The sequence below is a fragment of the Entelurus aequoreus genome, linkage group LG08 (genome assembly GCF_033978785.1).
Source record: "Entelurus aequoreus isolate RoL-2023_Sb linkage group LG08, RoL_Eaeq_v1.1, whole genome shotgun sequence".
NCBI classification, from domain to species: domain Eukaryota; kingdom Metazoa; phylum Chordata; class Actinopteri; order Syngnathiformes; family Syngnathidae; genus Entelurus; species Entelurus aequoreus.
The window spans coordinates 79830762-79857601 of NC_084738.1; the positions used below are offsets into that span (position 1 = coordinate 79830762).

The window sequence follows — 26840 nt, forward strand, 5'->3', positions numbered from 1 at the left end:
ACGGGAGAACCCTTCCCAGCAGACACAAGACGTTGCTTACACGTACATGTCCTTAAAAACTGACTTTGAAACAACGTTGCTAAATAGTTGTATTTGTAAGTTGAGACAACGTTGATGTCTAACGTTGTTGGTTGGAAAATGCCCAAAATTCAATGGTCAAATCAACGTCAGAATCCAACATTGATTAAACGTCGTCAAAAAGCATGTTGTTTCAACGTTGTATTTTGTGTTGTAGAATAATGGATGAAAATTACCAACATTCAATGGTCACATCAACATTTGACCATTGACATTGATTAAACGTTGTTAAAAAGCATGTTGTTCCAAGCATGTTGTAGAATAATGGTTGGAAAATGACCAAAATCCAATGGTCAACTCACCGTTACAACCTGACATTGATTGAAGGTCGTCAAAAAGCATGTTGTTCCAACGTTGTATTTATGTTGTAGAATATTGGTTGGGAAATTACCAAAATTCAATGGTCAAATCAACGTCAGAATCCAACATTGATTAAACGTCGTCAAAAAGCATGTTGTTTCAACGTTGTATTTTGTGTTGTAAAATGACCAACATTCAATGGTCACATGAACATTTGACCATTGACATTGATTAAACGTTGTTAAAAAGCATGTTGTTCCAAGCATGTTGTAGAATAATGGTTGGAAAATGACCAAAATCCAATGGTCAACTCACCGTTACAACCTGACATTGATTGAAGGTCGTCAAAAAGCATGTTGTTCCAACGTTGTATTTGTGTTGTAGAATATTGGTTGGGAAATGACCAAAATTCAATGGTCAAATCAACGGCAGAACCTGACATTGATTAAACGTTGTTAAAAAGCATGTTGTTCCAACGTTGTATTTGTGTTGTAGAATATTGGTTGGGAAATGACCAAAATTCAATGGTCAAATCAACGTCAGAATCCGACATTGATTAAACGTCGTCAAAAAGCATGTTGTTTCAACGTTGTATTTTGTGTTGTAAAATGACCAACATTCAATGGTCACATCAACATTTGACCATTGACATTGATTAAACGTTGTTAAAAGGCATGTTGTTCCAAGCATGTTGTAGAATAATGGTTGGAAAATGACCAAAATCCAATGGTCAACTCACCGTTACAACCTGACATTGATTGAAGGTCGTCAAAAAGCATGTTGTTCCAACGTTGTATTTGTGTTGTAGAATATTGGTTGGGAAATGACCAAAATTCAATGGTCAAATCAACGGCAGAACCTGACATTGATTAAACGTTGTTAAAAAGCATGTTGTTCCAACGTTGTATTTGTGTTGTAGAATATTGGTTGGGAAATGACCAAAATTCAATGGTCAAATCAACGTCAGAATCCAACATTGATTAAACATCGTCAAAAAGCATGTTGTTTCAACGTTGTATTTTGTGTTGTAAAATGACCAACATTCAATGGTCACATCAACATTTGACCATTGACATTGATTAAACGTTGTTAAAAAGCCTGTTGTTCCAAGCATGTTGTAGAATAATGGTTGGGAAATGACCAAAATCCAATGGTCAACTCACCGTTACAACCTGACATTGATTGAAGGTCGTCAAAAAGCATGTTGTTCCAACGTTGTATTTGTGTTGTAGAATATTGGTTGGGAAATGACCAAAATTCAATGGTCAAATCAACGTCAGAATCCGACATTGATTAAACGTCGTCAAAAAGCATGTTGTTTCAACGTTGTATTTTGTGTTGTAAAATGACCAACATTCAATGGTCACATGAACATTTGACCATTGACATTGATTAAACGTTGTTAAAAAGCATGTTGTTCCAAGCATGTTGTAGAATAATGGTTGGAAAATGACCAAAATCCAATGGTCAACTCACCGTTACAACCTGACATTGATTGAAGGTCGTCAAAAAGCATGTTGTTCCAACGTTGTATTTGTGTTGTAGAATATTGGTTGGGAAATGACCAAAATTCAATGGTCAAATCAACGTCAGAATCCAACATTGATTAAACGTCGTCAAAAGCATGTTGTTTCAACGTTGTATTTTGTGTTGTAAAATGACCAACATTCAATGGTCACATCAACATTTGACCATTGACATTGATTAAACGTTGTTAAAAAGCATGTTGTTCCAAGCATGTTGTAGAATAATGGTTGGAAAATGACCAAAATCCAATGGTCAACTCACCGTTACAACCTGACATTGATTGAAGGTCGTCAAAAAGCATGTTGTTCCAACGTTGTATTTGTGTTGTAGAATAATGGTTGGAAAATGACCAAAATCCAATGGTCAACTCACCGTTACAACCTGACATTGATTGAAGGTCGTCAAAAAGCATGTTGTTCCAACGTTGTATTTGTGTTGTAGAATATTGGTTGAGAAATTACCAATAATCAATGGTCAAATCAACGTCAGAACCTGACATTGATTAAACGTTGTTAAAAAGCATGTTGTTCCAAGCTTGTTGTAGAATAATGGTTGGGAAATGACCAAAATCCAATGGTCAACTCACCGTTACAACCTGACATTGATTGAAGGTCGTCAAAAAGCATGTTGTTCCAACGTTGTATTTGTGTTGTAGAATATTGGTTGGGAAATGACCAAAATTCAATGGTCAAATCAACGTCAGAACCTGACATTGATTAAACGTTGTTAAAAAGCATGTTGTTCCAACGTTGTATTTGTGTTGTAGAATATTGGTTGGGAAATGACCAAAATTCAATGGTCAAATCAACGTCAGAATCCGACATTGATTAAACGTCGTCAAAAAGCATGTTGTTTCAACGTTGTATTTTGTGTTGTAAAATGACTAACATTCAATGGTCACATCAACATTTGACCATTGACATTGATTAAACGTTGTTAAAAAGTATGTTGTTCCAAGCATGTTGTAGAATAATGGTTGGAAAATGACCAAAATCCAATGGTCAACTCACCGTTACAACCTGACATTGATTGAAGGTCGTCAAAAAGCATGTTGTTCCAACGTTGTATTTGTGTTGTAGAATAATGGTTGGAAAATGACCAAAATCCAATGGTCAACTCACCGTTACAACCTGACATTGATTGAAGGTCGTCAAAAAGCATGTTGTTCCAACGTTGTATTTGTGTTGTAGAATATTGGTTGGGAAATGACCAAAATTCAATGGTCAAATCAACGTCAGAATCCAACATTGATTAAACGTTGTCAAAAAGCATGTTGTTTCAACGTTGTATTTTGTGTTGTAAAATGACCAACATTCAATGGTCACATGAACATTTGACCATTGACATTGATTAAACGTTGTTAAAAAGCATGTTGTTCCAAGCATGTTGTAGAATAATGGTTGGGAAATGACCAAAATCCAATGGTCAAGTCAACATCCGAACCCAACATTGATTAAACGTCGTCAAAAAGCATGTTGTGTCAACGTTGTATTTTGTGTTGTAGAATAATGGATGAAAAATGACCAACATTCAATGGTCACATGAACATTTGACCATTGACATTGATTAAACGTTGTTAAAAAGCATGTTGTTCCAAGCATGTTGTAGAATAATGGTTGGGAAATGACCAAAATCCAATGGTCAACTCACCGTTACAACCTGACATTGATTGAAGGTCGTCAAAAAGCATGTTGTTCCAACGTTGTATTTGTGTTGTAGAATATTGGTTGGGAAATGACCAAAATTCAATGGTCAAATCAACGTCAGAATCCAACATTGATTAAACGTCGTCAAAAAGCATGTTGTTTCAACGTTGTATTTTGTGTTGTAAAATGACCAACATTCAATGGTCACATCAACATTTGACCATTGACATTGATTAAACGTTGTTAAAAAGCATGTTGTTCCAAGCATGTTGTAGAATAATGGTTGGAAAATGACCAAAATCCAATGGTCAACTCACTGTTACAACCTGACATTGATTGAAGGTCGTCAAAAAGCATGTTGTTCCAACGTTGTATTTGTGTTGTAGAATAATGGTTGGAAAATGACCAAAATCCAATGGTCAACTCACCATTACAGCCTGACATTGATTGAAGGTCGTCAAAAAGCATGTTGTTCCAACGTTGTATTTGTGTTGTAGAATATTGGTTGGGAAATGACCAAAATTCAATGGTCAAATCAACGTCAGAATCCGACATTGATTAAACGTCGTCAAAAAGCATGTTGTTTCAACGTTGTATTTTGTGTTGTAAAATGACCAACATTCAATGGTCACATCAACATTTGACCATTGACATTGATTAAACGTTGTTAAAAAGCATGTTGTTCCAAGCATGTTGTAGAATAATGGTTGGAAAATGACCAAAATCCAATGGTCAACTCACCGTTACAACCTGACATTGATTGAAGGTCGTCAAAAAGCATGTTGTTCCAACGTTGTATTTGTGTTGTAGAATATTGGTTGAGAAATGACCAAAATTCAATGGTCAACTCACCGTTACAACCTGACATTGATTGAAGGTCGTCAAAAAGCATGTTGTTCCAACGTTGTATTTGTGTTGTAGAATATTGGTTGGGAAATGACCAAAATTCAATGGTCAAATCAACGTCAGAATCCAACATTGATTAAACGTCGTCAAAAAGCATGTTGTTTCAACGTTGTATTTTGTGTTGTAAAATGACCAACATTCAATGGTCACATCAACATTTGACCATTGACATTGATTAAACGTTGTTAAAAAGCATGTTGTTCCAAGCATGTTGTAGAATAATGGTTGGAAAATGACCAAAATCCAATGGTCAACTCGCCGTTACAACCTGACATTGATTGAAGGTCGTCAAAAAGCATGTTGTTCCAACGTTGTATTTGTGTTGTAGAATATTGGTTGGGAAATGACCAAAATTCAATGGTCAAATCAACGGCAGAACCTGACATTGATTAAACGTTGTTAAAAAGCATGTTGTTCCAAGCATGTTGTAGAATAATGGTTGGAAAATGACCAAAATCCAATGGTCAACTCACCGTTACAACCTGACATTGATTGAAGGTCGTCAAAAAGCATGTTGTTCCAACGTTGTATTTGTGTTGTAGAATATTGGTTGGGAAATGACCAAAATTCAATGGTCAAATCAACGTCAGAACCTGACATTGATTAAACGTTGTTAAAAAGCATGTTGTTCCAACGTTGTATTTGTGTTGTAGAATATTGGTTGGGAAATGACCAAAATTCAATGGTCAAATCAACGTCAGAATCCAACATTGATTAAACGTCGTCAAAAAGCATGTTGTTTCAACGTTGTATTTTGTGTTGTAAAATGACCAACATTCAATGGTCACATCAACATTTGACCATTGACATTGATTAAACGTTGTTAAAAAGCATGTTGTTCCAAGCATGTTGTAGAATAATGGTTGGAAAATGACCAAAATCCAATGGTCAACTCACCGTTACAGCCTGACATTGATTGAAGGTCGTCAAAAAGAATGTTGTTCCAACGTTGTATTTGTGTTGTAGAATATTGGTTGAGAAATTACCAATAATCAATGGTCAAATCAACGTCAGAACCTGACATTGATTAAACGTTGTTAAAAAGCATGTTGTTCCAAGCTTGTTGTAGAATAATGGTTGGGAAATGACCAAAATCCAATGGTCAACTCACCGTTACAACCTGACATTGATTGAAGGTTGTCAAAAAGCATGTTGTTCCAACGTTGTATTTGTGTTGTAGAATATTGGTTGGGAAATGACCAGAATTCAATGGTCAAATCAACGTCAGAACCTGACATTGATTAAACGTTGTTAAAAAGCATGTTGTTCCAAGCATGTTGTAGAATAATGGTTGGAAAATGACCAAAATCCAATGGTCAACTCACCGTTACAACCTGACATTGATTGAAGGTCGTCAAAAAGCATGTTGTTCCAACGTTGTATTTGTGTTGTAGAATATTGGTTGGGAAATGACCAAAATTCAATGGTCAACTCACCGTTACAACCTGACATTGATTGAAGGTCGTCAAAAAGCATGTTGTTCCAACGTTGTATTTGTGTTGTAGAATATTGGTTGGGAAATGACCAAAATTCAATGGTCAAATCAACGTCAGAATCCAACATTGATTAAACGTCGTCAAAAAGCATGTTGTTTCAACGTTGTATTTTGTGTTGTAAAATGACCAACATTCAATGGTCACATCAACATTTGACCATTGACATTGATTAAACGTTGTTAAAAAGCATGTTGTTCCAAGCATGTTGTAGAATAATGGTTGGAAAATGACCAAAATCCAATGGTCAACTCACCGTTACAACCTGACATTGATTGAAGGTCGTCAAAAAGCATGTTGTTCCAACGTTGTATTTGTGTTGTAGAATAATGGTTGGAAAATGACCAAAATCCAATGGTCAACTCACCGTTACAACCTGACATTGATTGAAGGTCGTCAAAAAGCATGTTGTTCCAACGTTGTATTTGTGTTGTAGAATATTGGTTGAGAAATTACCAATAATCAATGGTCAAATCAACGTCAGAACCTGACATTGATTAAACGTTGTTAAAAAGCATGTTGTTCCAAGCTTGTTGTAGAATAATGGTTGGGAAATGACCAAAATCCAATGGTCAACTCACCGTTACAACCTGACATTGATTGAAGGTCGTCAAAAAGCATGTTGTTCCAACGTTGTATTTGTGTTGTAGAATATTGGTTGGGAAATGACCAAAATTCAATGGTCAAATCAACGTCAGAACCTGACATTGATTAAACGTTGTTAAAAAGCATGTTGTTCCAACGTTGTATTTGTGTTGTAGAATATTGGTTGGGAAATGACCAAAATTCAATGGTCAAATCAACGTCAGAATCCGACATTGATTAAACGTCGTCAAAAAGCATGTTGTTTCAACGTTGTATTTTGTGTTGTAAAATGACTAACATTCAATGGTCACATCAACATTTGACCATTGACATTGATTAAACGTTGTTAAAAAGTATGTTGTTCCAAGCATGTTGTAGAATAATGGTTGGAAAATGACCAAAATCCAATGGTCAACTCACCGTTACAACCTGACATTGATTGAAGGTCGTCAAAAAGCATGTTGTTCCAACGTTGTATTTGTGTTGTAGAATAATGGTTGGAAAATGACCAAAATCCAATGGTCAACTCACCGTTACAACCTGACATTGATTGAAGGTCGTCAAAAAGCATGTTGTTCCAACGTTGTATTTGTGTTGTAGAATATTGGTTGGGAAATGACCAAAATTCAATGGTCAAATCAACGTCAGAATCCAACATTGATTAAACGTTGTCAAAAAGCATGTTGTTTCAACGTTGTATTTTGTGTTGTAAAATGACCAACATTCAATGGTCACATGAACATTTGACCATTGACATTGATTAAACGTTGTTAAAAAGCATGTTGTTCCAAGCATGTTGTAGAATAATGGTTGGGAAATGACCAAAATCCAATGGTCAAGTCAACATCCGAACCCAACATTGATTAAACGTCGTCAAAAAGCATGTTGTGTCAACGTTGTATTTTGTGTTGTAGAATAATGGATGAAAAATGACCAACATTCAATGGTCACATGAACATTTGACCATTGACATTGATTAAACGTTGTTAAAAAGCATGTTGTTCCAAGCATGTTGTAGAATAATGGTTGGGAAATGACCAAAATCCAATGGTCAACTCACCGTTACAACCTGACATTGATTGAAGGTCGTCAAAAAGCATGTTGTTCCAACGTTGTATTTGTGTTGTAGAATATTGGTTGGGAAATGACCAAAATTCAATGGTCAAATCAACGTCAGAATCCAACATTGATTAAACGTCGTCAAAAAGCATGTTGTTTCAACGTTGTATTTTGTGTTGTAAAATGACCAACATTCAATGGTCACATCAACATTTGACCATTGACATTGATTAAACGTTGTTAAAAAGCATGTTGTTCCAAGCATGTTGTAGAATAATGGTTGGAAAATGACCAAAATCCAATGGTCAACTCACTGTTACAACCTGACATTGATTGAAGGTCGTCAAAAAGCATGTTGTTCCAACGTTGTATTTGTGTTGTAGAATAATGGTTGGAAAATGACCAAAATCCAATGGTCAACTCACCATTACAGCCTGACATTGATTGAAGGTCGTCAAAAAGCATGTTGTTCCAACGTTGTATTTGTGTTGTAGAATATTGGTTGGGAAATGACCAAAATTCAATGGTCAAATCAACGTCAGAATCCGACATTGATTAAACGTCGTCAAAAAGCATGTTGTTTCAACGTTGTATTTTGTGTTGTAAAATGACCAACATTCAATGGTCACATCAACATTTGACCATTGACATTGATTAAACGTTGTTAAAAAGCATGTTGTTCCAAGCATGTTGTAGAATAATGGTTGGAAAATGACCAAAATCCAATGGTCAACTCACCGTTACAACCTGACATTGATTGAAGGTCGTCAAAAAGCATGTTGTTCCAACGTTGTATTTGTGTTGTAGAATATTGGTTGAGAAATGACCAAAATTCAATGGTCAACTCACCGTTACAACCTGACATTGATTGAAGGTCGTCAAAAAGCATGTTGTTCCAACGTTGTATTTGTGTTGTAGAATATTGGTTGGGAAATGACCAAAATTCAATGGTCAAATCAACGTCAGAATCCAACATTGATTAAACGTCGTCAAAAAGCATGTTGTTTCAACGTTGTATTTTGTGTTGTAAAATGACCAACATTCAATGGTCACATCAACATTTGACCATTGACATTGATTAAACGTTGTTAAAAAGCATGTTGTTCCAAGCATGTTGTAGAATAATGGTTGGAAAATGACCAAAATCCAATGGTCAACTCGCCGTTACAACCTGACATTGATTGAAGGTCGTCAAAAAGCATGTTGTTCCAACGTTGTATTTGTGTTGTAGAATATTGGTTGGGAAATGACCAAAATTCAATGGTCAAATCAACGGCAGAACCTGACATTGATTAAACGTTGTTAAAAAGCATGTTGTTCCAAGCATGTTGTAGAATAATGGTTGGAAAATGACCAAAATCCAATGGTCAACTCACCGTTACAACCTGACATTGATTGAAGGTCGTCAAAAAGCATGTTGTTCCAACGTTGTATTTGTGTTGTAGAATATTGGTTGGGAAATGACCAAAATTCAATGGTCAAATCAACGTCAGAACCTGACATTGATTAAACGTTGTTAAAAAGCATGTTGTTCCAACGTTGTATTTGTGTTGTAGAATATTGGTTGGGAAATGACCAAAATTCAATGGTCAAATCAACGTCAGAATCCAACATTGATTAAACGTCGTCAAAAAGCATGTTGTTTCAACGTTGTATTTTGTGTTGTAAAATGACCAACATTCAATGGTCACATCAACATTTGACCATTGACATTGATTAAACGTTGTTAAAAAGCATGTTGTTCCAAGCATGTTGTAGAATAATGGTTGGAAAATGACCAAAATCCAATGGTCAACTCACCGTTACAGCCTGACATTGATTGAAGGTCGTCAAAAAGAATGTTGTTCCAACGTTGTATTTGTGTTGTAGAATATTGGTTGAGAAATTACCAATAATCAATGGTCAAATCAACGTCAGAACCTGACATTGATTAAACGTTGTTAAAAAGCATGTTGTTCCAAGCTTGTTGTAGAATAATGGTTGGGAAATGACCAAAATCCAATGGTCAACTCACCGTTACAACCTGACATTGATTGAAGGTTGTCAAAAAGCATGTTGTTCCAACGTTGTATTTGTGTTGTAGAATATTGGTTGGGAAATGACCAGAATTCAATGGTCAAATCAACGTCAGAACCTGACATTGATTAAACGTTGTTAAAAAGCATGTTGTTCCAAGCATGTTGTAGAATAATGGTTGGAAAATGACCAAAATCCAATGGTCAACTCACCGTTACAACCTGACATTGATTGAAGGTCGTCAAAAAGCATGTTGTTCCAACGTTGTATTTGTGTTGTAGAATATTGGTTGGGAAATGACCAAAATTCAATGGTCAAATCAACGTCAGAATCCAACATTGATTAAACGTCGTCAAAAAGCATGTTGTTTCAACGTTGTATTTTGTGTTGTAAAATGACCAACATTCAATGGTCACATCAACATTTGACCATTGACATTGATTAAACGTTGGTAAAAAGCATGTTGTTCCAAGCATGTTGTAGAATAATGGTTGGAAAATGACCAAAATCCAATGGTCAACTCGCCGTTACAACCTGACATTGATTGAAGGTCGTCAAAAAGCATGTTGTTCCAACGTTGTATTTGTGTTGTAGAATAATGGTTGGAAAATGACCAAAATCCAATGGTCAACTCACCGTTACAACCTGACATTGATTGAAGGTCGTCAAAAAGCATGTTGTTCCAACGTTGTATTTGTGTTGTAGAATATTGGTTGGGAAATGCCCAAAATTCAATGGTCAAATCAACGTCAGAATCCAACATTGATTAAACGTCGTCAAAAAGCATGTTGTTTCAACGTTGTATTTTGTGTTGTAAAATGACCAACATTCAATGGTCACATCAACATTTGACCATTGACATTGATTAAACGTTGTTAAAAAGCATGTTGTTCCAAGCATGTTGTAGAATAATGGTTGGAAAATGACCAAAATCCAATGGTCAACTCACCGTTACAACCTGACATTGATTGAAGGTCGTCAAAAAGCATGTTGTTCCAACGTTGTATTTGTGTTGTAGAATATTGGTTGGGAAATGACCAAAATTCAATGGTCAAATCAACGGCAGAACCTGACATTGATTAAACGTTGTTAAAAAGCATGTTGTTCTAAGCTTGTTGTAGAATAATGGTTGGGAAATGACCAAAATTCAATGGTCAAATCAACGTCAGAACCTGACATTGATTAAACGTTGTTAAAAAGCATGTTGTTCCAAGAATGTTGTAGAATAATGGTTGGAAAATGACCAAAATCCAATGGTCAACTCACCGTTACAACCTGACATTGATTGAAGGTCGTCAAAAAGAATGTTGTTCCAACGTTGTATTTGTGTTGTAGAATATTGGTTGGGAAATGACCAAAATTCAATGGTCAAATCAACGTCAGAACCTGACATTGATTAAACGTTGTTAAAAAGCATGTTGTTCCAAGCTTGTTGTAGAATAATGGTTGGGAAATGACCAAAATCCAATGGTCAACTCACCGTTACAACCTGACATTGATTGAAGGTCGTCAAAAAGCATGTTGTTCCAACGTTGTATTTGTGTTGTAGAATATTGGTTGGGAAATGACCAAAATTCAATGGTCAAATCAACGGCAGAACCTGACATTGATTAAACGTTGTTAAAAAGCATGTTGTTCTAAGCTTGTTGTAGAATAATGGTTGGGAAATGACCAAAATTCAATGGTCAAATCAACGTCAGAACCTGACATTGATTAAACGTTGTTAAAAAGCATGTTGTTCCAAGAATGTTGTAGAATAATGGTTGGAAAATGACCAAAATCCAATGGTCAACTCACCGTTACAACCTGACATTGATTGAAGGTCGTCAAAAAGCATGTTGTTCCAACGTTGTATTTGTGTTGTAGAATATTGGTTGGGAAATGACCAAAATTCAATGGTCAAATCAACGTCAGAACCTGACATTGATTAAACGTTGTTAAAAAGCATGTTGTTCCAAGCATGTTGTAGAATAATGGTTGGGAAATGACCAAAATCCAATGGTCAAGTCAACATCCGAACCCAACATTGATTAAACGTTGTGAAAAAGCATGTTGTTCCAAGCTTGTTGTAGAATAATGGTTGGGAAATTACCAAAATCCAATGGTCAACTCACCGTTACAACCTGACATTGATTGAAGGTCGTCAAAAAGCATGTTGTTCCAACGTTGTATTTGTGTTGTAGAATATTGGTTGAGAAATTACCAATAATCAATGGTCAAATCAACGTCAGAACCTGACATTGATTAAACGTTGTTAAAAAGCAAGTTGTTCCAAGCTTGTTGTAGAATAATGGTTGGGAAATGACCAAAATCCAATGGTCAAGTCAACATCCGAACCCAACATTGATTAAACGTTGTGAAAAAGCATGTTGTTTCAACGTCAGGTGTAGGTTGCTCCACGTCAGGACCTTAGTCAACAAGTTGTCAACGTTGTTTCAATGTCTTGTGCCTGCTGGGTTGTGAACTCTTTGATGTCCCCTAACTGCTGTTGTCCATGGTCTGCTGGTCTAGAACAAGAGCTTCATGAGGGTCCGGGGCAGGATCCAGTTGAACACCTACAGGCTTCGTTCCCGCGAGCTCCAACTGGCCGACGAGTTCCTGGCGCACATCCGGTCTTTGCCCGTGCAGTACGACAAAGCCATTTACTTTGCCTTCCTGGAGGACTACGGGACCCACTACACCAAAAACGGGAGGTCCGGCGGAGAATACGAGTTGATCTACGTTCTTAACCAGGATGCCATCAAGGCCAAAAGTATGCAGAATCCTGATCATTTTACAGCATACTTGCCAACCATCCGTTTTTAGCGGGAGAATCCCGGTATTCAGCGCCTCTCCCGACAACCTCCCGGCAGAGATTTTCTCCCGACAAACTCCCGGTATTCAGCCGGAGCTGGAGGGGGCGTGGCCTGAGTGGGGACAGCCGTTCCCACGTCCGCTTTCCCAGCAGCTTGCCTGCCCAATGACGTCATAACATCCACGGCTTTTAGAGAGTAGAGTGCACAACAAGGAGAGAGAGTTCTTGGTTTCTTATGTGGGTTTATTGTTAGGCAGTTTCATTAACGTCCTCCCAGCGCGGTAACAACACACAACAACAGCAGTCGCGTTTAGTCTACCGTAAAGCAGTTCGTCTGCCGTAAACAGCAATGTTGTGACACTCTTAAACAGGACAATACTGCCACCTACTGGATAGCCTGCAGAACACTGAAATTCAAGTATGTCTTTTATTTACATGTATAATAAAATAAAAAATAAAATAAAATATATATATAGCTAGAATTCACTGAAAGTCAAGTATTTCATACATATATATATATATGTATATATATATATATATATATATATATATATATATATATATATATGTATATATATATATATATATATATATATATATATGTATATATGTATATATATATATATATATATATATATATATATATATATATATATATACATATATATATATATATATATATATATATATACATATATACATATATATATATATATATATATATATATATATATATATATATATATATATATATATATATATACATATATATATATATATATATATATATATATATATATATATATATATATATATATATATATATATATATATATATATATGTATGAAATACTTGACTTTCAGTGAATTCTAGCTATATATATATATTTTATTTTATTTTTTATATATATATATATATATATATACATATATAAATATACATATATAAATATATATATATATATATATATATATATATATATATATATATATATAAATATATATATATATATATATATATATATATATATATATATATATATATATATATATATATATGTATGAAATACTTGACTTTCAGTGAATTCTAGCTATATATATATTTTATTTTATTTTTTATTTTATTATACATATAAATAAAAGACATACTTGAATTTCAGTGTTCTGCAGGCTATCCAGTAGGTGGCAGTATTGTCCTGAAATACTTGATTTGGTGAATTCTAGCAGTAAATATACTCTCCTCTTAACCACGCCCTTAGCCACGCCCCCCGACCACGCCCCCCACCTCCCAATATTGGAGGTCTCAAGGTTGGCAAGTATGTTTTACAGTCAAAGTTGAAAAGTGCTGAAATCTCCTTCTTTTTTTTTTTGCCAGATCTGACCGAGCGGAAGATTCAAGAATGCGTCAAATTGGGCATTTCGGTGGATTTTTCCGTGGACAGTATTAAAGATGGCAAAGCTCATGCCAGCGACGACAAGTGTGAAACCGTATCCACAAGTCTCAAAGGTGGACTCCTGCTCTTTCACGATGTGGCACCACGTTACATCCGACAATTGTTTTTTTACCTGCGCCTCACTTTCCGTGTTCCCCCCCCCCACCCCAGACGAGATCGCCGGCAAGGCGGTGGTGGACAAGGTGATGACGTCCGTCAAAGGCGGCACTCTGGAGAGCGCGGTGGTCATGAGGGCCAAGCTCAACAAAGAAGGTGTGATGGATGTGGACACCTACCAGAAGTGGGCTCGGACCATCGCTGACGCCCCGGCGCTGCTCCACAGTGAGGTGGGCATGACACAATAACAACAAATATTTGTTGTTTTCATTGTAAAAATACTGGTATTTTTGGGACTTTTACATAGATACAAGGTATTTTACACAGTATATCCCACCCTCTGCGGGTTCTAGGCCGTATCGACGTAAAGTTAGCGTTAGCTGTTATTGAATGTGTATTCTATCATAACAACAGTTAAAAAGTTATAACATTATGAAATACATGTGTAATGTCACGGGGGGGGGGGGGGGGAAACATCGTAATGTTAGGTTTAAAAATGTTACAAGAAAAAGTTGTTACTTGAATAAAACCGGGGAAAAAACCATTGTAATGTTACGCTTAAAAAAAGTTACAAGAGAAAGTCGTTACGAGAATAAATACATAATGTTACGAAGAAGAATCAAAATGTTACCACGATAAAGTCACAATGTTTAGGGTAAAATGTCGTACACTACAAAAAATAGATTCGTAATAACACAATAAAAAGTCGTGATGCTGCAAAAATAAAATCGCAATGAAGTTGTACAACTGCAGAAAGAAATTTAAAGTGATGCTAGAATTAAGTGGTGATGTTACGATGAAAAAGTAGCAAAACCACACAAAAAAATCTGCTACGTTACAAGAAAATAGTAATACAACAAGAATGAATGGTAAATGTTGTGGGGTATAAAGTTGCTTTGTTTTGAGGGAAAAAAAGAGTATTATAAGAATAAAACGTTTTAACATTGTCACGGAAAAAAACATCGTAATGTTACATTTAAAAAAGTTACAATAAAAAGTCGTTATTAGGATAAATTCATAATGTTACGAAGAAGAGTCAAAATGTCACCACAATAAAGACACAATGTTTCGAGTAAAAAGTCGTACATTACAAAAATAGATTCGTAATAACACGATAAAAAGTTGTGATGCTACAAAAATAAAATCACAATGAAGTTGTACAACTGCAGAAAGAAATTTAAAGTGATGCTAGAATTAAGTGGTGATGTTACGACGAAAAAGTAGCAAAACCACACAAAAAAATCTGCTACGTTACAAGAAAATAGTAATACAAGAATGAATGGTAAATGTTGTGGGGTATAAAGTTGCTTTGTTTTGAGGGGAAAAAAGAGTATTATGAGAATAAAATGTTTTAACATTGTCACGGAAAAAGACATCGTAATGTTACATTTAAAAAAGTTACAATAAAAAGTCGTTATTAGGATAAATTCATAATGTTACGAAGAAGAGTCAAAATGTTACCACAATAAAGACACAATGTTTCGAGTAAAAAGTCGTACATTACAAAAATAGATTCGTAATAACACGATAAAAAGTTGTGATGTTACAAAAATAAAATCACAATGAAGTTGTACAACTGCAGAAAGAAATTTAAAGTGATGCTAGAATTAAGCGGTGATGTTACGACGAAAAAGTAGCAAAACCACACAAAAAAATCTGCTACGTCACAAGAAAATAGTAATACAACAAGAATGAATGGTTAAAGGCCTACTGAAACCCACTACTACCGACCACGCAGTCTGATAGTTTATATATCAATGATGAAATCTTAACATTATAACACATGCCAATACGGCCGGGTTAACTTATAAAGTGACATTTTAAATTTGCCGCTAAACTTCCGGTTCGAAACGCCTCTGCGGATGACGTATGCGCGTGACGTAGCCCGGCGAACACGGGTATGCCTTCCACATTGAAGCCAATATGAAAAAGCTCTGTTTTCATTTCATAATTCCACAGTATTCTGGACATCTGTGTTCGTGAATCTGTTTCAATCATGTTCATTGCATTATGGAGAAGGAAGCCAAGCAAGCAAAGAAGAAAGTTGTCGGTGCGAAATGGACGTATTTTTCGAACGTAGTCAGCCACAACAGTACACAGCCGGCGCTTCTTTGTTTACATTCCCGAAAGATGCAGTCAAGATGGAAGAACTCGGATAACAGAGACTCTAACCAGGAGGACTTTTGATTTGGATACACAGACGCCTGTAGAGAACTGGGACAACACAGACTCTTACCAGGATTACTTTGATTTGGATGACAAAGACGCAGACGTGCTACTGTGAGTATGCAGCTTTGGCTTTTTTTTGCGTATGTACGTAACTTTTTTAAAATATATAAGCTTTATGAACCTTGGGTTAGGTGAACGGTCTTTTGGGCTGAGTGATTGTGTGTGTTGATCATGTGTTTGAATTGTATTGGCGTGTTCTATGGAGCTAGGAGCTAGCAGAGGAGCTAGGAGCTAGCATAACACGTACCGTACCGTAAGTGCGCGTCACGTACGTAACTTTTTAAAAATATATAAGCTTTATGAACCTTGGGTTAGGTGAACGGTCTTTTGGGCTGAGTGATTGTGTGTGTTGATCAGGTGTTTGAATTGTATTGGCGTGTTCTATGGAGCTAGGAGCTAGCAGAGGAGCTAGGAGCTAGCATAACAAACACGCAGGTGTTATTATGCAGGATTAATTTGTGGCATATTAAATATAAGCCTGGTTGTGTTGTGGCTAATAGAGTATATATATGTCTTGTGTTTATTTACTGTTGTAGTCATTCCCAGCTGAATATCACGTACCGTGAGTATGCAGCCTTGGCTGCTAAACATTCGATAACTTGACCGTATGTGCGCGTCACGTACGTAACTTTTTAAAAATATATAAGCTTTATGAACCTTGGGTTAGGTAAACTGTCTTTTGGGCTGAGTGATTGTGTGTGTTGATCAGGTGTTTGAATTGTATTGGCGTGTTCTATGGAGCTAGGAGCTAGCAGAGGAGCTAGGAGCTAGCATAACAAACACGCAGGTGTTTTTATGCAGGATTAATTTGTGGCATATTAAATATAAGCCTGGTTGTGTTGTGGCTAATAGAGTATATATATGTCTTGTGTTTATTTACTGTTGTAGTCATTCCCAGCTGAATATCAGGTCACCCTCGGCTCTCACAGCATCTTCCCTATCTGAATAGCTTCAACTCCCCACTAGTCCTTCACTTGCACTTTACTCATCCACAAATCTTTCATCCTCGCTCAAATTAATGGGGAAATTGTCGCTTTCTCGGTCCGAATCTCTCTCACTTCATGCGGCCATCATTGTAAACAATAGGGAACTTTGCGTATATGTTCAACTGACTACGTCACGCTACTTCCGGTAGGTGCAAGCCTTTTTTTTATCAGATACCAAAAGTTGCAATCTTTATCGTCGTTGTTCTATACTAAATCCTTTCAGCAAAAATATGGCAATATCGCGAAATGATCAAGTATGACACATAGAATAGATCTGCTATCCCCGTTTAAATAAAAAAAATTCATTTCAGTAGGCCTTTAATGTTGTGGGGTGAAAAGTTGCTTTGTTTTGAGAAAAAAAATGATAATTATAAGAAGGAAACATTTTAACATTGTCACGGAAAAAACATCGTAATGTTACATTTAAAAAAGTTACAATAAAAGGTTGTTATGAGAATAAATTCATAATGTTACGAAGAAGAGTCAAAATGTTACCACAATAAAGTCACAATGTTTAGGGTAAAACGTCGTACACTACAAAAATTGATTCGTAATAAAACGATAGAAAGTCGTGATGTTACAAAAAATAAAATCACAATGAAGTTGTAAAACTGCAGGAAGAAATTTAAAGTGATACTAGAATTAAGTGGTGATGTTACGACGAAAAAGTAGCAAAACCACATTATCAATGTCACATGTACATAAAAAAAAGTTACAAGGAAAAGTTGTCACTTGAATAAAACCGGAAGAAAAACATTGTAATGTTACGCTTAAAAAAAGTTACAAGAAAAAGTCGTTACGAGAATAAATTCATAATGTTACGAAGAAGAATCAAAATGTTACCACGATAAAGTCACAATGTTTAGGGTAGAATGTCGTACACTACAAAAAATTGATTTGTAATAAAACAATAGAAAGTCGTGATGTTACAAAAATAAAATCGCAATGAAGTTGTACAACTGCAGAAAGAAATTTAAAGTGATGCTAGAATTAAGTGGTGATGTTACGACGAAAAAGTAGCAAAACCACACAAAAAAATCTGCTACGTCACAAGAAAATAGTAATACAACAAGAATGAGTGGTAAATGTTGTGGGGTATAAAGTTGCTTTGTTTTGAGGGAAAAAAAAGAGTATTATAAGAATAAAACGTTTTAACATTGTCACGGAAAAAAACATCGTAATGTTACATTTAAAAAAGTTACAAGAAAAAGTCGTTATTAGGATAAATTCATAATGTTACGAAGAAGAGTCAAAATGTTACCACAATAAAGACACAATGTTTCGAGTAAAAAGTCGTACATTACAAAAATAGATTCGTAATAACACGATAAAAAGTTGTGATGTTACAAAAATAAAATCACAATGAAGTTGTACAACTGCAGAAAGAAATTTAAAGTGATGCTAGAATTAAGTGGTGATGTTACGACGAAAAAGTAGCAAAACCACACAAAAAAATCTGCTACGTCACAAGAAAATAGTAATACAACAAGAATGAATGGTAAATGTTGTGGGGTATAAAGTTGCTTTGTTTTGAGGGAAAAAAAGAGTATTATAAGAATAAAACGTTTTAACATTGTCACGGAAAAAAACATCGTAATGTTACATTTAAAAAAGTTACAAGAAAAAGTCGTTATTAGGATAAATTCATAATGTTACGAAGAAGAGTCAAAATGTTACCACAATAAAGACACAATGTTTCGAGTAAAAAGTCGTACATTACAAAAATAGATTCGTAATAACACGATAAAAAGTTGTGATGTTACAAAAATAAAATCACAATGAAGTTGTACAACTGCAGAAAGAAATTTAAAGTGATGCTAGAATTAAGTGGTGATGTTACGACGAAAAAGTAGCAAAACCACACAAAAAAATCTGCTACGTTACAAGAAAATAGTAATACAACAAGAATGAATGGTAAATGTTGTGGGGTGAAAAGTTGCTTTGTTTTGAGAAAAAAATGATAATTATAAGAAGAAAACATTTTAACATTGTCACGGAAAAAACATCGTAATGTTACATTTAAAAAAGTTACAATAAAAGGTTGTTATGAGAATAAATTCATAATGTTACGAAGAAGAGTCAAAATGTTACCACAATAAAGTCACAATGTTTAGGGTAAAACGTCGTACACTACAAAAATTGATTCGTAATAAAACGATAGAAAGTCGTGATGTTACAAAAAATAAAATCACAATGAAGTTGTAAAACTGCAGGAAGAAATTTAAAGTGATACTAGAATTAAGTGGTGATGTTACGATGAAAAAGTAGCAAAACCACATTATCAATGTCACATGTACATAAAAAAAAGTTACAAGGAAAAGTTGTCACTTGAATAAAACCGGGAAAAAAACATTGTAATGTTACGCTTAAAAAAAGTTACAAGAAAAAGTCGTTACGAGAATAAATTCATAATGTTACGAAGAAGAATCAAAATGTTACCACGATAAAGTCACAATGTTTAGGGTAGAATGTCGTACACTACAAAAAATTGATTCGTAATAAAACGATAGAAAGTCGTGATGCTACAAAAATAAAATCGCAATGAAGTTGTACAACTGCAGAAAGAAATTTAAAGTGATGCTAGAATTAAGTGGTGATGTTACGACGAAAAAGTAGCAAAACCACACAAAAAAATCTGCTACGTCACAAGAAAATAGTAATACAACAAGAATGAATGGTAAATGTTGTGGGGTATAAAGTTGCTTTGTTTTGAGGGAAAAAAAAGTATTATAAGAATAAAACGTTTTAACATTGTCACGGAAAAAAACATCGTAATGTTACATTTAAAAAAGTTACAATAAAAAGTCGTTATTAGGATAAATTCATAATGTTACGAAGAAGAGTCAAAATGTCACCACAATAAAGACACAATGTTTCGAGTAAAAAGTCGTACATTACAAAAATAGATTCGTAATAACACGATAAAAAGTTGTGATGTTACAAAAATAAAATCACAATGAAGTTGTACAACTGCAGAAAGAAATTTAAAGTGATGCTAGAATTAAGTGGTGATGTTACGACGAAAAAGTAGCAAAACCACACAAAGAAATCTGCTACGTTACAAGAAAATAGTAACACAACAAGAATGAATGGTAAATGTTGTGGGGTGAAAAGTTGCTTTGTTTTGAGAAAAAAAATGATAATTATAAGAAGGAAACATTTTAACATTGTCACGGAAAAAACATCGTAATGTTACATTTAAAAAAGTTACAATAAAAGGTTGTTATGAGAATAAATTCATAATGTTACGAAGAAGAGTCAAAATGTTACCACAATAAAGTCACAATGTTTAGGGTAAAACGTCGTACACTACAAAAATTGATTCGTAATAAAACGATAGAAAGTCGTGATGTTACAAAAAATAAAATCACAATGAAGTTGTAAGACTGCAGAAAGAAATTTAAAGTGATGCTAGAATTAAGTGGTGATGTTACGATGAAAAAGTAGCAAAACCACATTATCAATGTCACATGTACATAAAAAAAAGTTACAAGGAAAAGTTGTCACTTGAATAAAACCGGAAAAAAAAACATTGTAATGTTACGCTTAAAAAAAGTTACAAGAAAAAGTCGTTACGAGAATAAATTCATAATGTGACGAAGAAGAATCAAAATGTTACCACGATAAAGTCACAATGTTTAGGGTAGAATGTCGTACACTACAAAAAATTGATTCGTAATAAAACGATAGAAAGTCGTGATGTTACAAAAATAAAATCGCAATGAAGTTGTACAACTGCAGAAAGAAATTTAAAGTGATGCTAGAATTAAGTGGTGATGTTACGACGAAAAAGTAGCAAAACCACACAAAAAAATCTGCTACGTTACAAGAAAATAGTAATACAACAAGAATGAATGGTAAATGTTGTGGGGTATAAAGTTGCTTTGTTTTGAGAAAAAAAAAAAAGTATTATAAAAAGAAAACGTTTTAACATCGTCACGGAAAAAAACATCGTAATGTTACATTTAAAAAAGTTACAATAAAAAGTTGTTATTAGAATAAATTCATAATGTTACGAAGAAGAGTAACAACAATATGAACATTGCAGGGAAAATTTCTCTGCCAGTTTCTGCATCCCACAGGGATTCTTATTTTGTGTTCCCACACAAGGTTGCAACATTGTTTGTCAACACTGTCTGCTCTCATTTTCTCGCACATTTCACCCTCTGATGTTCAGAGGAACCTACACTTTGTCCTCCTCCTGTTTAGGCCTGCTCTGTGTGTGTGTGTGTGTGTGTGTGTGTGTGTGTGTGTGTGTGTGTGTGTGTGTGTGTGTGTGTGTGTGTGTGTGTGTGTGTGTGTGTGTGTGTGTGTGTGTGTGTGTGTGTGTGTGTGTGTGTGTGTGTGTGTGTGTGTGTGTGTGTGTGTGTGTGTGTGCATTACACAGAACATCAATTTCCACACTTCTATTAGCCCCGGGTCCAGTGGACCCGACCCGGACATCTTATATGTAATAGAAATGTGTAGAGGGGGTGTATGGTGTGTGCTCATTAAATATGTATTCTGATATATGTTCTTCACAGAAAAAGAGCCAAAGTCAGTGAGTCTCAGTTTGAAAAATGTATTAATTGTATCATTTTTGAAAACGGGTCCCACAGACCCGAACACCACACAAGGGATTGCGCCTTTTGTATGAAAATAAACCTGAATAGACCTGCTCATCGGCAATGCGCCCTATGGTCCGGAAAATACAGTATATCCATCCATATCTTTTTTAAAACACCAAGGTCTCTTTGTGTCATACTTGCCAACCTTGAGACCTCCGAATTCGGGAAATGGGGGGCGGGAGAGTTGAGGTGTGTGGGGGGGGGTTTGGTGGTAGCGTCCCGGAAGAGTTAGCGCTGCAAAGGATTCTGGGTATTTGTTATGTTGTGTTTATGTTGTGTTACGGTGCGGATGTTCTCCCGAAATGTGTTTGTCATTCTTGTTTGGTGTGGGTTCACAGTGTGGCGCATATTTGTAACAGTGTTAAAGTTGTTTATACGGGCCACCCTCAGTGTGACCTGTATGGCTGTTGATCAAGTATGCCTCGCATTCGCTGGTGTGTGTCCTGATCCGTGGTCCACGTCATGTTTTTGTTATGTTCTGTTAATTTCGGACTCCCTTAGTTCCTGTTTGTGCGCCTCCTGTGTTTGTTACCATGGCTACTTGTGATTTTCACCTGCCTCTGGTGTTCGGGACTCGCACCTATTTCCAATCAGGGACGTTATTCAAGCCTGCCTCTGCCAGTCGGTCGGCCTGGCGTCATTGTTTGCCTCACGCCTTGCCAAGTAAATCTTCTTTGTTCCATGCCATAGTTTATGCTAGTTGTTCGCTTCATGCCCCTGTCTTGTTTATTTCATGCCACAGTTTCGTGAGGTTCCATGTCCATGGTTCCATGTTTCCTGCGCTAAGTCTTTGCCTTAGCTTCAAGTCTTTTCCTTTGACTAGTTTTCTGTTTTTGGTGCTATTTTGACTTCTCAAGAATAAACCATGCTCCTACCTGTAAGTCCTGTCCGGAGTGATCCATTTGCCTTCCTGAGAGAACGACTCCGCAGTGAGCTGCGAAAACCATGTCGTGACAGTGTGTGTGTTAAAGGCCTACTGAAATGATTTTTTTTTATTTAAACGGGGATAGCAGATCTATTCTATGTGTCATACTTGATCATTTCGCGATATTGCCATATTTTTGCTGAAAGGATTTAGTATAGAACAACGACGATAAAGATTGCAACTTTTGGTATCTGATAAAAAAAAAAGGCTTGCCCCTACCGGAAGTAGCGTGACGTAGTCAGTTGAACATATACGCAAAGTTCCCTATTGTTTACAATGATGGCCGCATGAAGTGAGAGAGATTCGGACCGAGAAAGCGACAATTTCCCCATTAATTTGAGCGAGGATGAAAGATTTGTGGATGAGTAAAGTGCAAGTGAAGGACTAGTGGGGAGTTGAAGCTATTCAGATAGGGAAGATGCTGTGAGAGCCGGGGGTGACCTGATATTCAGCTGGGAATGACTACAACAGTAAATAAACACAAGACATATATATACTCTATTAGCCACAACACAACCAGGCTTATATTTAACATGCCACAAATTAATCCTGCATAAAAACACCTGCGTGTTTGTTATGCTAGCTCCTAGCTCCTCTGCTAGCTCCTAGCTCCATAGAACACGCCAATACAATTCAAACACCTGATCAACACACACAATCACTCAGCCCAAAAGACCGCTCACCTAACCCAAGGTTCATAAAGCTTATATATTTTAAAAAAGTTACGTACATACGCAAAAAAAAGTTGCGCACATACGGTCAAGCGATCAAATGTTTAGAAGCCAAAGCTGCATACTCACAGTAGCACGTCTGCGTCTTTGTCATCCAAATCAAAGTAATCCTGGTAAGAGTCTGTGTTGTCCCAGTTCTCTACAGACGTCTGTGTATCGAAGTCAAAAGTCCTCCTGGTTAGAGTCTCTGTTATCCGAGTTCTTCCATCTTGACTGCATCTTTCGGGAATGTAAACAAAGAAGCGCCGGCTGTGTACTGTTGTGGCTGTCTACGTTCGAAAAATACGTCCATTTCGCACCGACAACTTTCTTCTTTGCTTGCTCGGCTTCCTTCTCCATAATGCAATGAACATGATTGAAACAGATTCACGAACACAGATGTCCAGAATACTGTGGAATTATGAAATGAAAACAGAGCTTTTTCGTATTGGCTTCAATGTGGAAGGCATACCCGTGTTCCCCGGTCTACGTCACGCGCATACGTCATCCTCAGAGGCGTTTCGAACCGGAAGTTTAGCTGCAAATTTAAAATGTCACTTTATAAGTTAACCCGGCCGTATTGGCATGTGTTATAATGTTAAGATTTCATCATTGATATATAAACTATCAGACTGCGTGGTCGGTAGTAGTGGCTTTCAGTAGGCCTTTAAGGCACGCCCCCGATATTGTTGTCCGGGTGGAAATCGGGAGAAATTCTGGAGAATGGTTGCCTCGGGAGATTTTCGGGAGGGGCACTGAAATTCGGGAGTCTTGGCAAGTCTGCTTTGTTTGTCTCTGCCAGCCGCAGCCCATCTACACCCTGGTCCCCCTGGACATGGCGAACGCCAGCGCCAGGATCGCCAACATGAAGCGGGCCACGGCGGACTACATAGCGGAGTACAGCGTGTGCAAGTGTAGTCCGTGCCACAACGGAGGCACCCTGGCTCTGCTGGACGGGAGGTGTGTGTGTCTCTGCTCGCATCTCTTCGAGGGACGGGCGTGCCAGAATTTCAAAGGCGACAAAGTCAAGAACTCGGGTAGGAGTCCGACATGACGCGGCGTCGCCACGACACGCGCCCTGATGTCGCCGTTTGTTTTTTGTGCAGTGGCTACGAGGCCCACGGTCTCGCAAGAGGGCAACTGGTCTTGTTGGTCCAGCTGGTCCAGCTGTAGCGGTGGCAAGCGGACCAGGACGCGGGCCTGCAACACGATAGGAGTCCTCGGCGCCACCTGTAGGGGAGACACCAGCAGTGAAGAGTACTGCTGAACAACAGCCACGCCTACTAAATCCAAGTCTGGGAAACAGCGGCCCCCGGTGGTTGAAGACGGTATCACTGAAATGTAGGCATTTGTTTTTGTTAGTGATCATCAGTGCTGCATGTCAGATATGTTTTCTTGTACAAATACACTTTATTAATCATAACCACTCAAAAAGTGTTGGTAAAGATGTAAAACTACAAGAATACTTCTGAAACATTGTCTTTGTCTACAGGAATGAAGTGGTAATGGTACAAGGATAAAAGTGTGACGTTACGAGAAATATTACAATATTATCTTTCTATGTATGTTCTATTTAATTGCACAATAAACTGTGTAGACCTGAGATGTCAAACTGGTTTTCATCGAGGGCCACATGACAGTTATGGCCGCCATCAGAATAACGGTGAATAATGTAGAATTTTCATTTCATTATTAACTAGAAGAGGTGTGAACGCTCCAATGCTGAAGTTGAAGCGAAATGCTGACAGAATGCAGTATGAATGTTGGAATGGTTTGAATGTTGAAGAGTTTGAATTTCCAGGAAAAAACGGTATTTTGGTTTGGAACTTGGGAAAGTGTTAGTTTGAATGTCCAGGATGAGTTGAATGAGTTGAAGGTGGAATGGTTTGAATAGGTTGAAAAATGTGGGAGTTGTGCAACTTGGAAAAATGTCCCATTCATTTCAATGGTAACTTCCTGGAAATTTGGGAATTTTGGGAAAAGCGGGATTTAAAAAAAAAAAAAAAAACGATTAGGAGCATGAATGTCCTGAATGAGCTGAATTGGTTGGTGTTGGAATTGTTTAAATCGGTCAAGAAATGTTAAATTAGCAACAATTTTTTATTGAGAAATTCCTGGAATTTCGGGAAAACCAGGAATTTTTCTAGTTCCGTTACCAACTTGATTTTTGTCCTGAATATGAGGAATGTTTAAATGGGTTGAAAAATGTGAAAAAAGTAGTCAAACTTAAGGGTGGAAATAGGTTATCAAAAAAACAGGAATTCCTGGAAATTTGATGAATGTGGAAAAGTGGTAGTTTGAATGTCCAGGAGGAGTTGAATCTGTTGAAGGTGGAATGGTTTGAATAGGTTGAAAAATGTGGGAGTTGTGCAACTTGGAAAAATGTCCCATTCATTTCAATGGTAAACTTCCTGGAAATTTGGGAATTTTGGGAAAAGCGGGATTTTTTAAAAAAAATGATTATGAGCATGAATGTCCTGAATGAGCTGAATTGGTTGGTGTTGGAATTGTTTAAATCGGTCAAGAAATGTTAAATTAGCAACAATTTTTTATTGAGAAATTCCTGGAATTTCGGGAAAACCAGGAATTTTTCTAGTTCCTTTACCAACTTGATTTTTGTCCTGAATATGAGGAATGTTTAAATGGGTTGAAAAATGTGAAAAAAGTAGTCGAGCTTAAGGGTGGAAATAGGTTATCCAAAAAAAAAAGGAATTCCTGGAAATTTGATGAATGTGGAAAAGTGGTAGTTTGAATGTCCAGGAGGAGTTGAATCTGTTGAAGGTGGAATGGTTTGAATAGGTTGGAAAATGTGGGAGTTGTTCAACTTGGAAAAATGTCCCATTCATTTCAATGGGAACGTCCTGGAAATTTGGGAATTTTGGGAAAAGCGGGATTTAAAAAAAAATGATTAGGAGCATGAATGTCCTGAATGAGCTGAATTGGTTGGTGTTGGAATTGTTTAAATCGGTCAAGAAATGTTGAATTAGTAACCATTTTTAATTGAGAAATTCCTGGAATTTCGGGAAAACCAGGAATTTTTCTAGTTCCTTTACCAACTTGATTTTTGTCCTGAATATGAGAAATTTTTGGACAGTGGAACGGTTCAAATGGGTTGAAAAATGTGAAAGAAGTAGTCGAACTTAAGGGTGGAAATAGGTTACCAAAAAACGGGAATTCCTGGAAATTTGGGAATTTGGGGAGAATCTGGATTTTTTTTTAAAAACGATTAGGAGCATGAATGTCCTGAATGAGCTGAATTGGTTGGTGTTGGAATTGTTTAAATCGGTCAAGAAATGTTGAATTAGTAACAATTTTTAATTGAGAAATTCCTGGAATTTCAGGAAAACCAGGAATTTTTCTAGTTCCTTTACCAACTTGATTTTTGTCCTGAATATGAGGAATGTTTTGACAGTGGAACGGTTGAAATGG

General features: G+C 36.3%; 1 protein-coding gene across 1 annotated transcript; it reads left to right on the forward strand.

Annotated features, from left to right (window-relative positions):
- Nucleotides 1-12107: 12107 nt before the first annotated feature.
- LOC133655250 (complement component C9-like) lies at nucleotides 12108-25014 on the forward strand. Its single transcript, XM_062055230.1, has 5 exons — nucleotides 12108-12362; nucleotides 13780-13911; nucleotides 14009-14184; nucleotides 24214-24448; nucleotides 24518-25014. The coding sequence occupies exons 1-5, from the start codon at nucleotides 12134-12136 to the stop codon at nucleotides 24676-24678; spliced, it is 933 nt and encodes a 310-aa protein (XP_061911214.1). The 5' UTR covers nucleotides 12108-12133; the 3' UTR covers nucleotides 24679-25014.
- Nucleotides 25015-26840: the final 1826 nt, after the last annotated feature.

Excerpts from the sequence above, each read along its gene's own strand:
- LOC133655250 (XM_062055230.1), top strand. The coding sequence starts at position 12,134 with ATGAGGGTCCGGGGCAGGATCCAGTTGAACACCTACAGGCTTCGTTCC. Across the intron at positions 12,363-13,779 it reads GGATGCCATCAAGGCCAAAA|ATCTGACCGAGCGGAAGATT; the intron begins GTATGCAGAATC and ends TTTTTTTGCCAG. Across the intron at positions 24,449-24,517 it reads CGACAAAGTCAAGAACTCGG|TGGCTACGAGGCCCACGGTC; the intron begins GTAGGAGTCCGA and ends TTTTTTGTGCAG.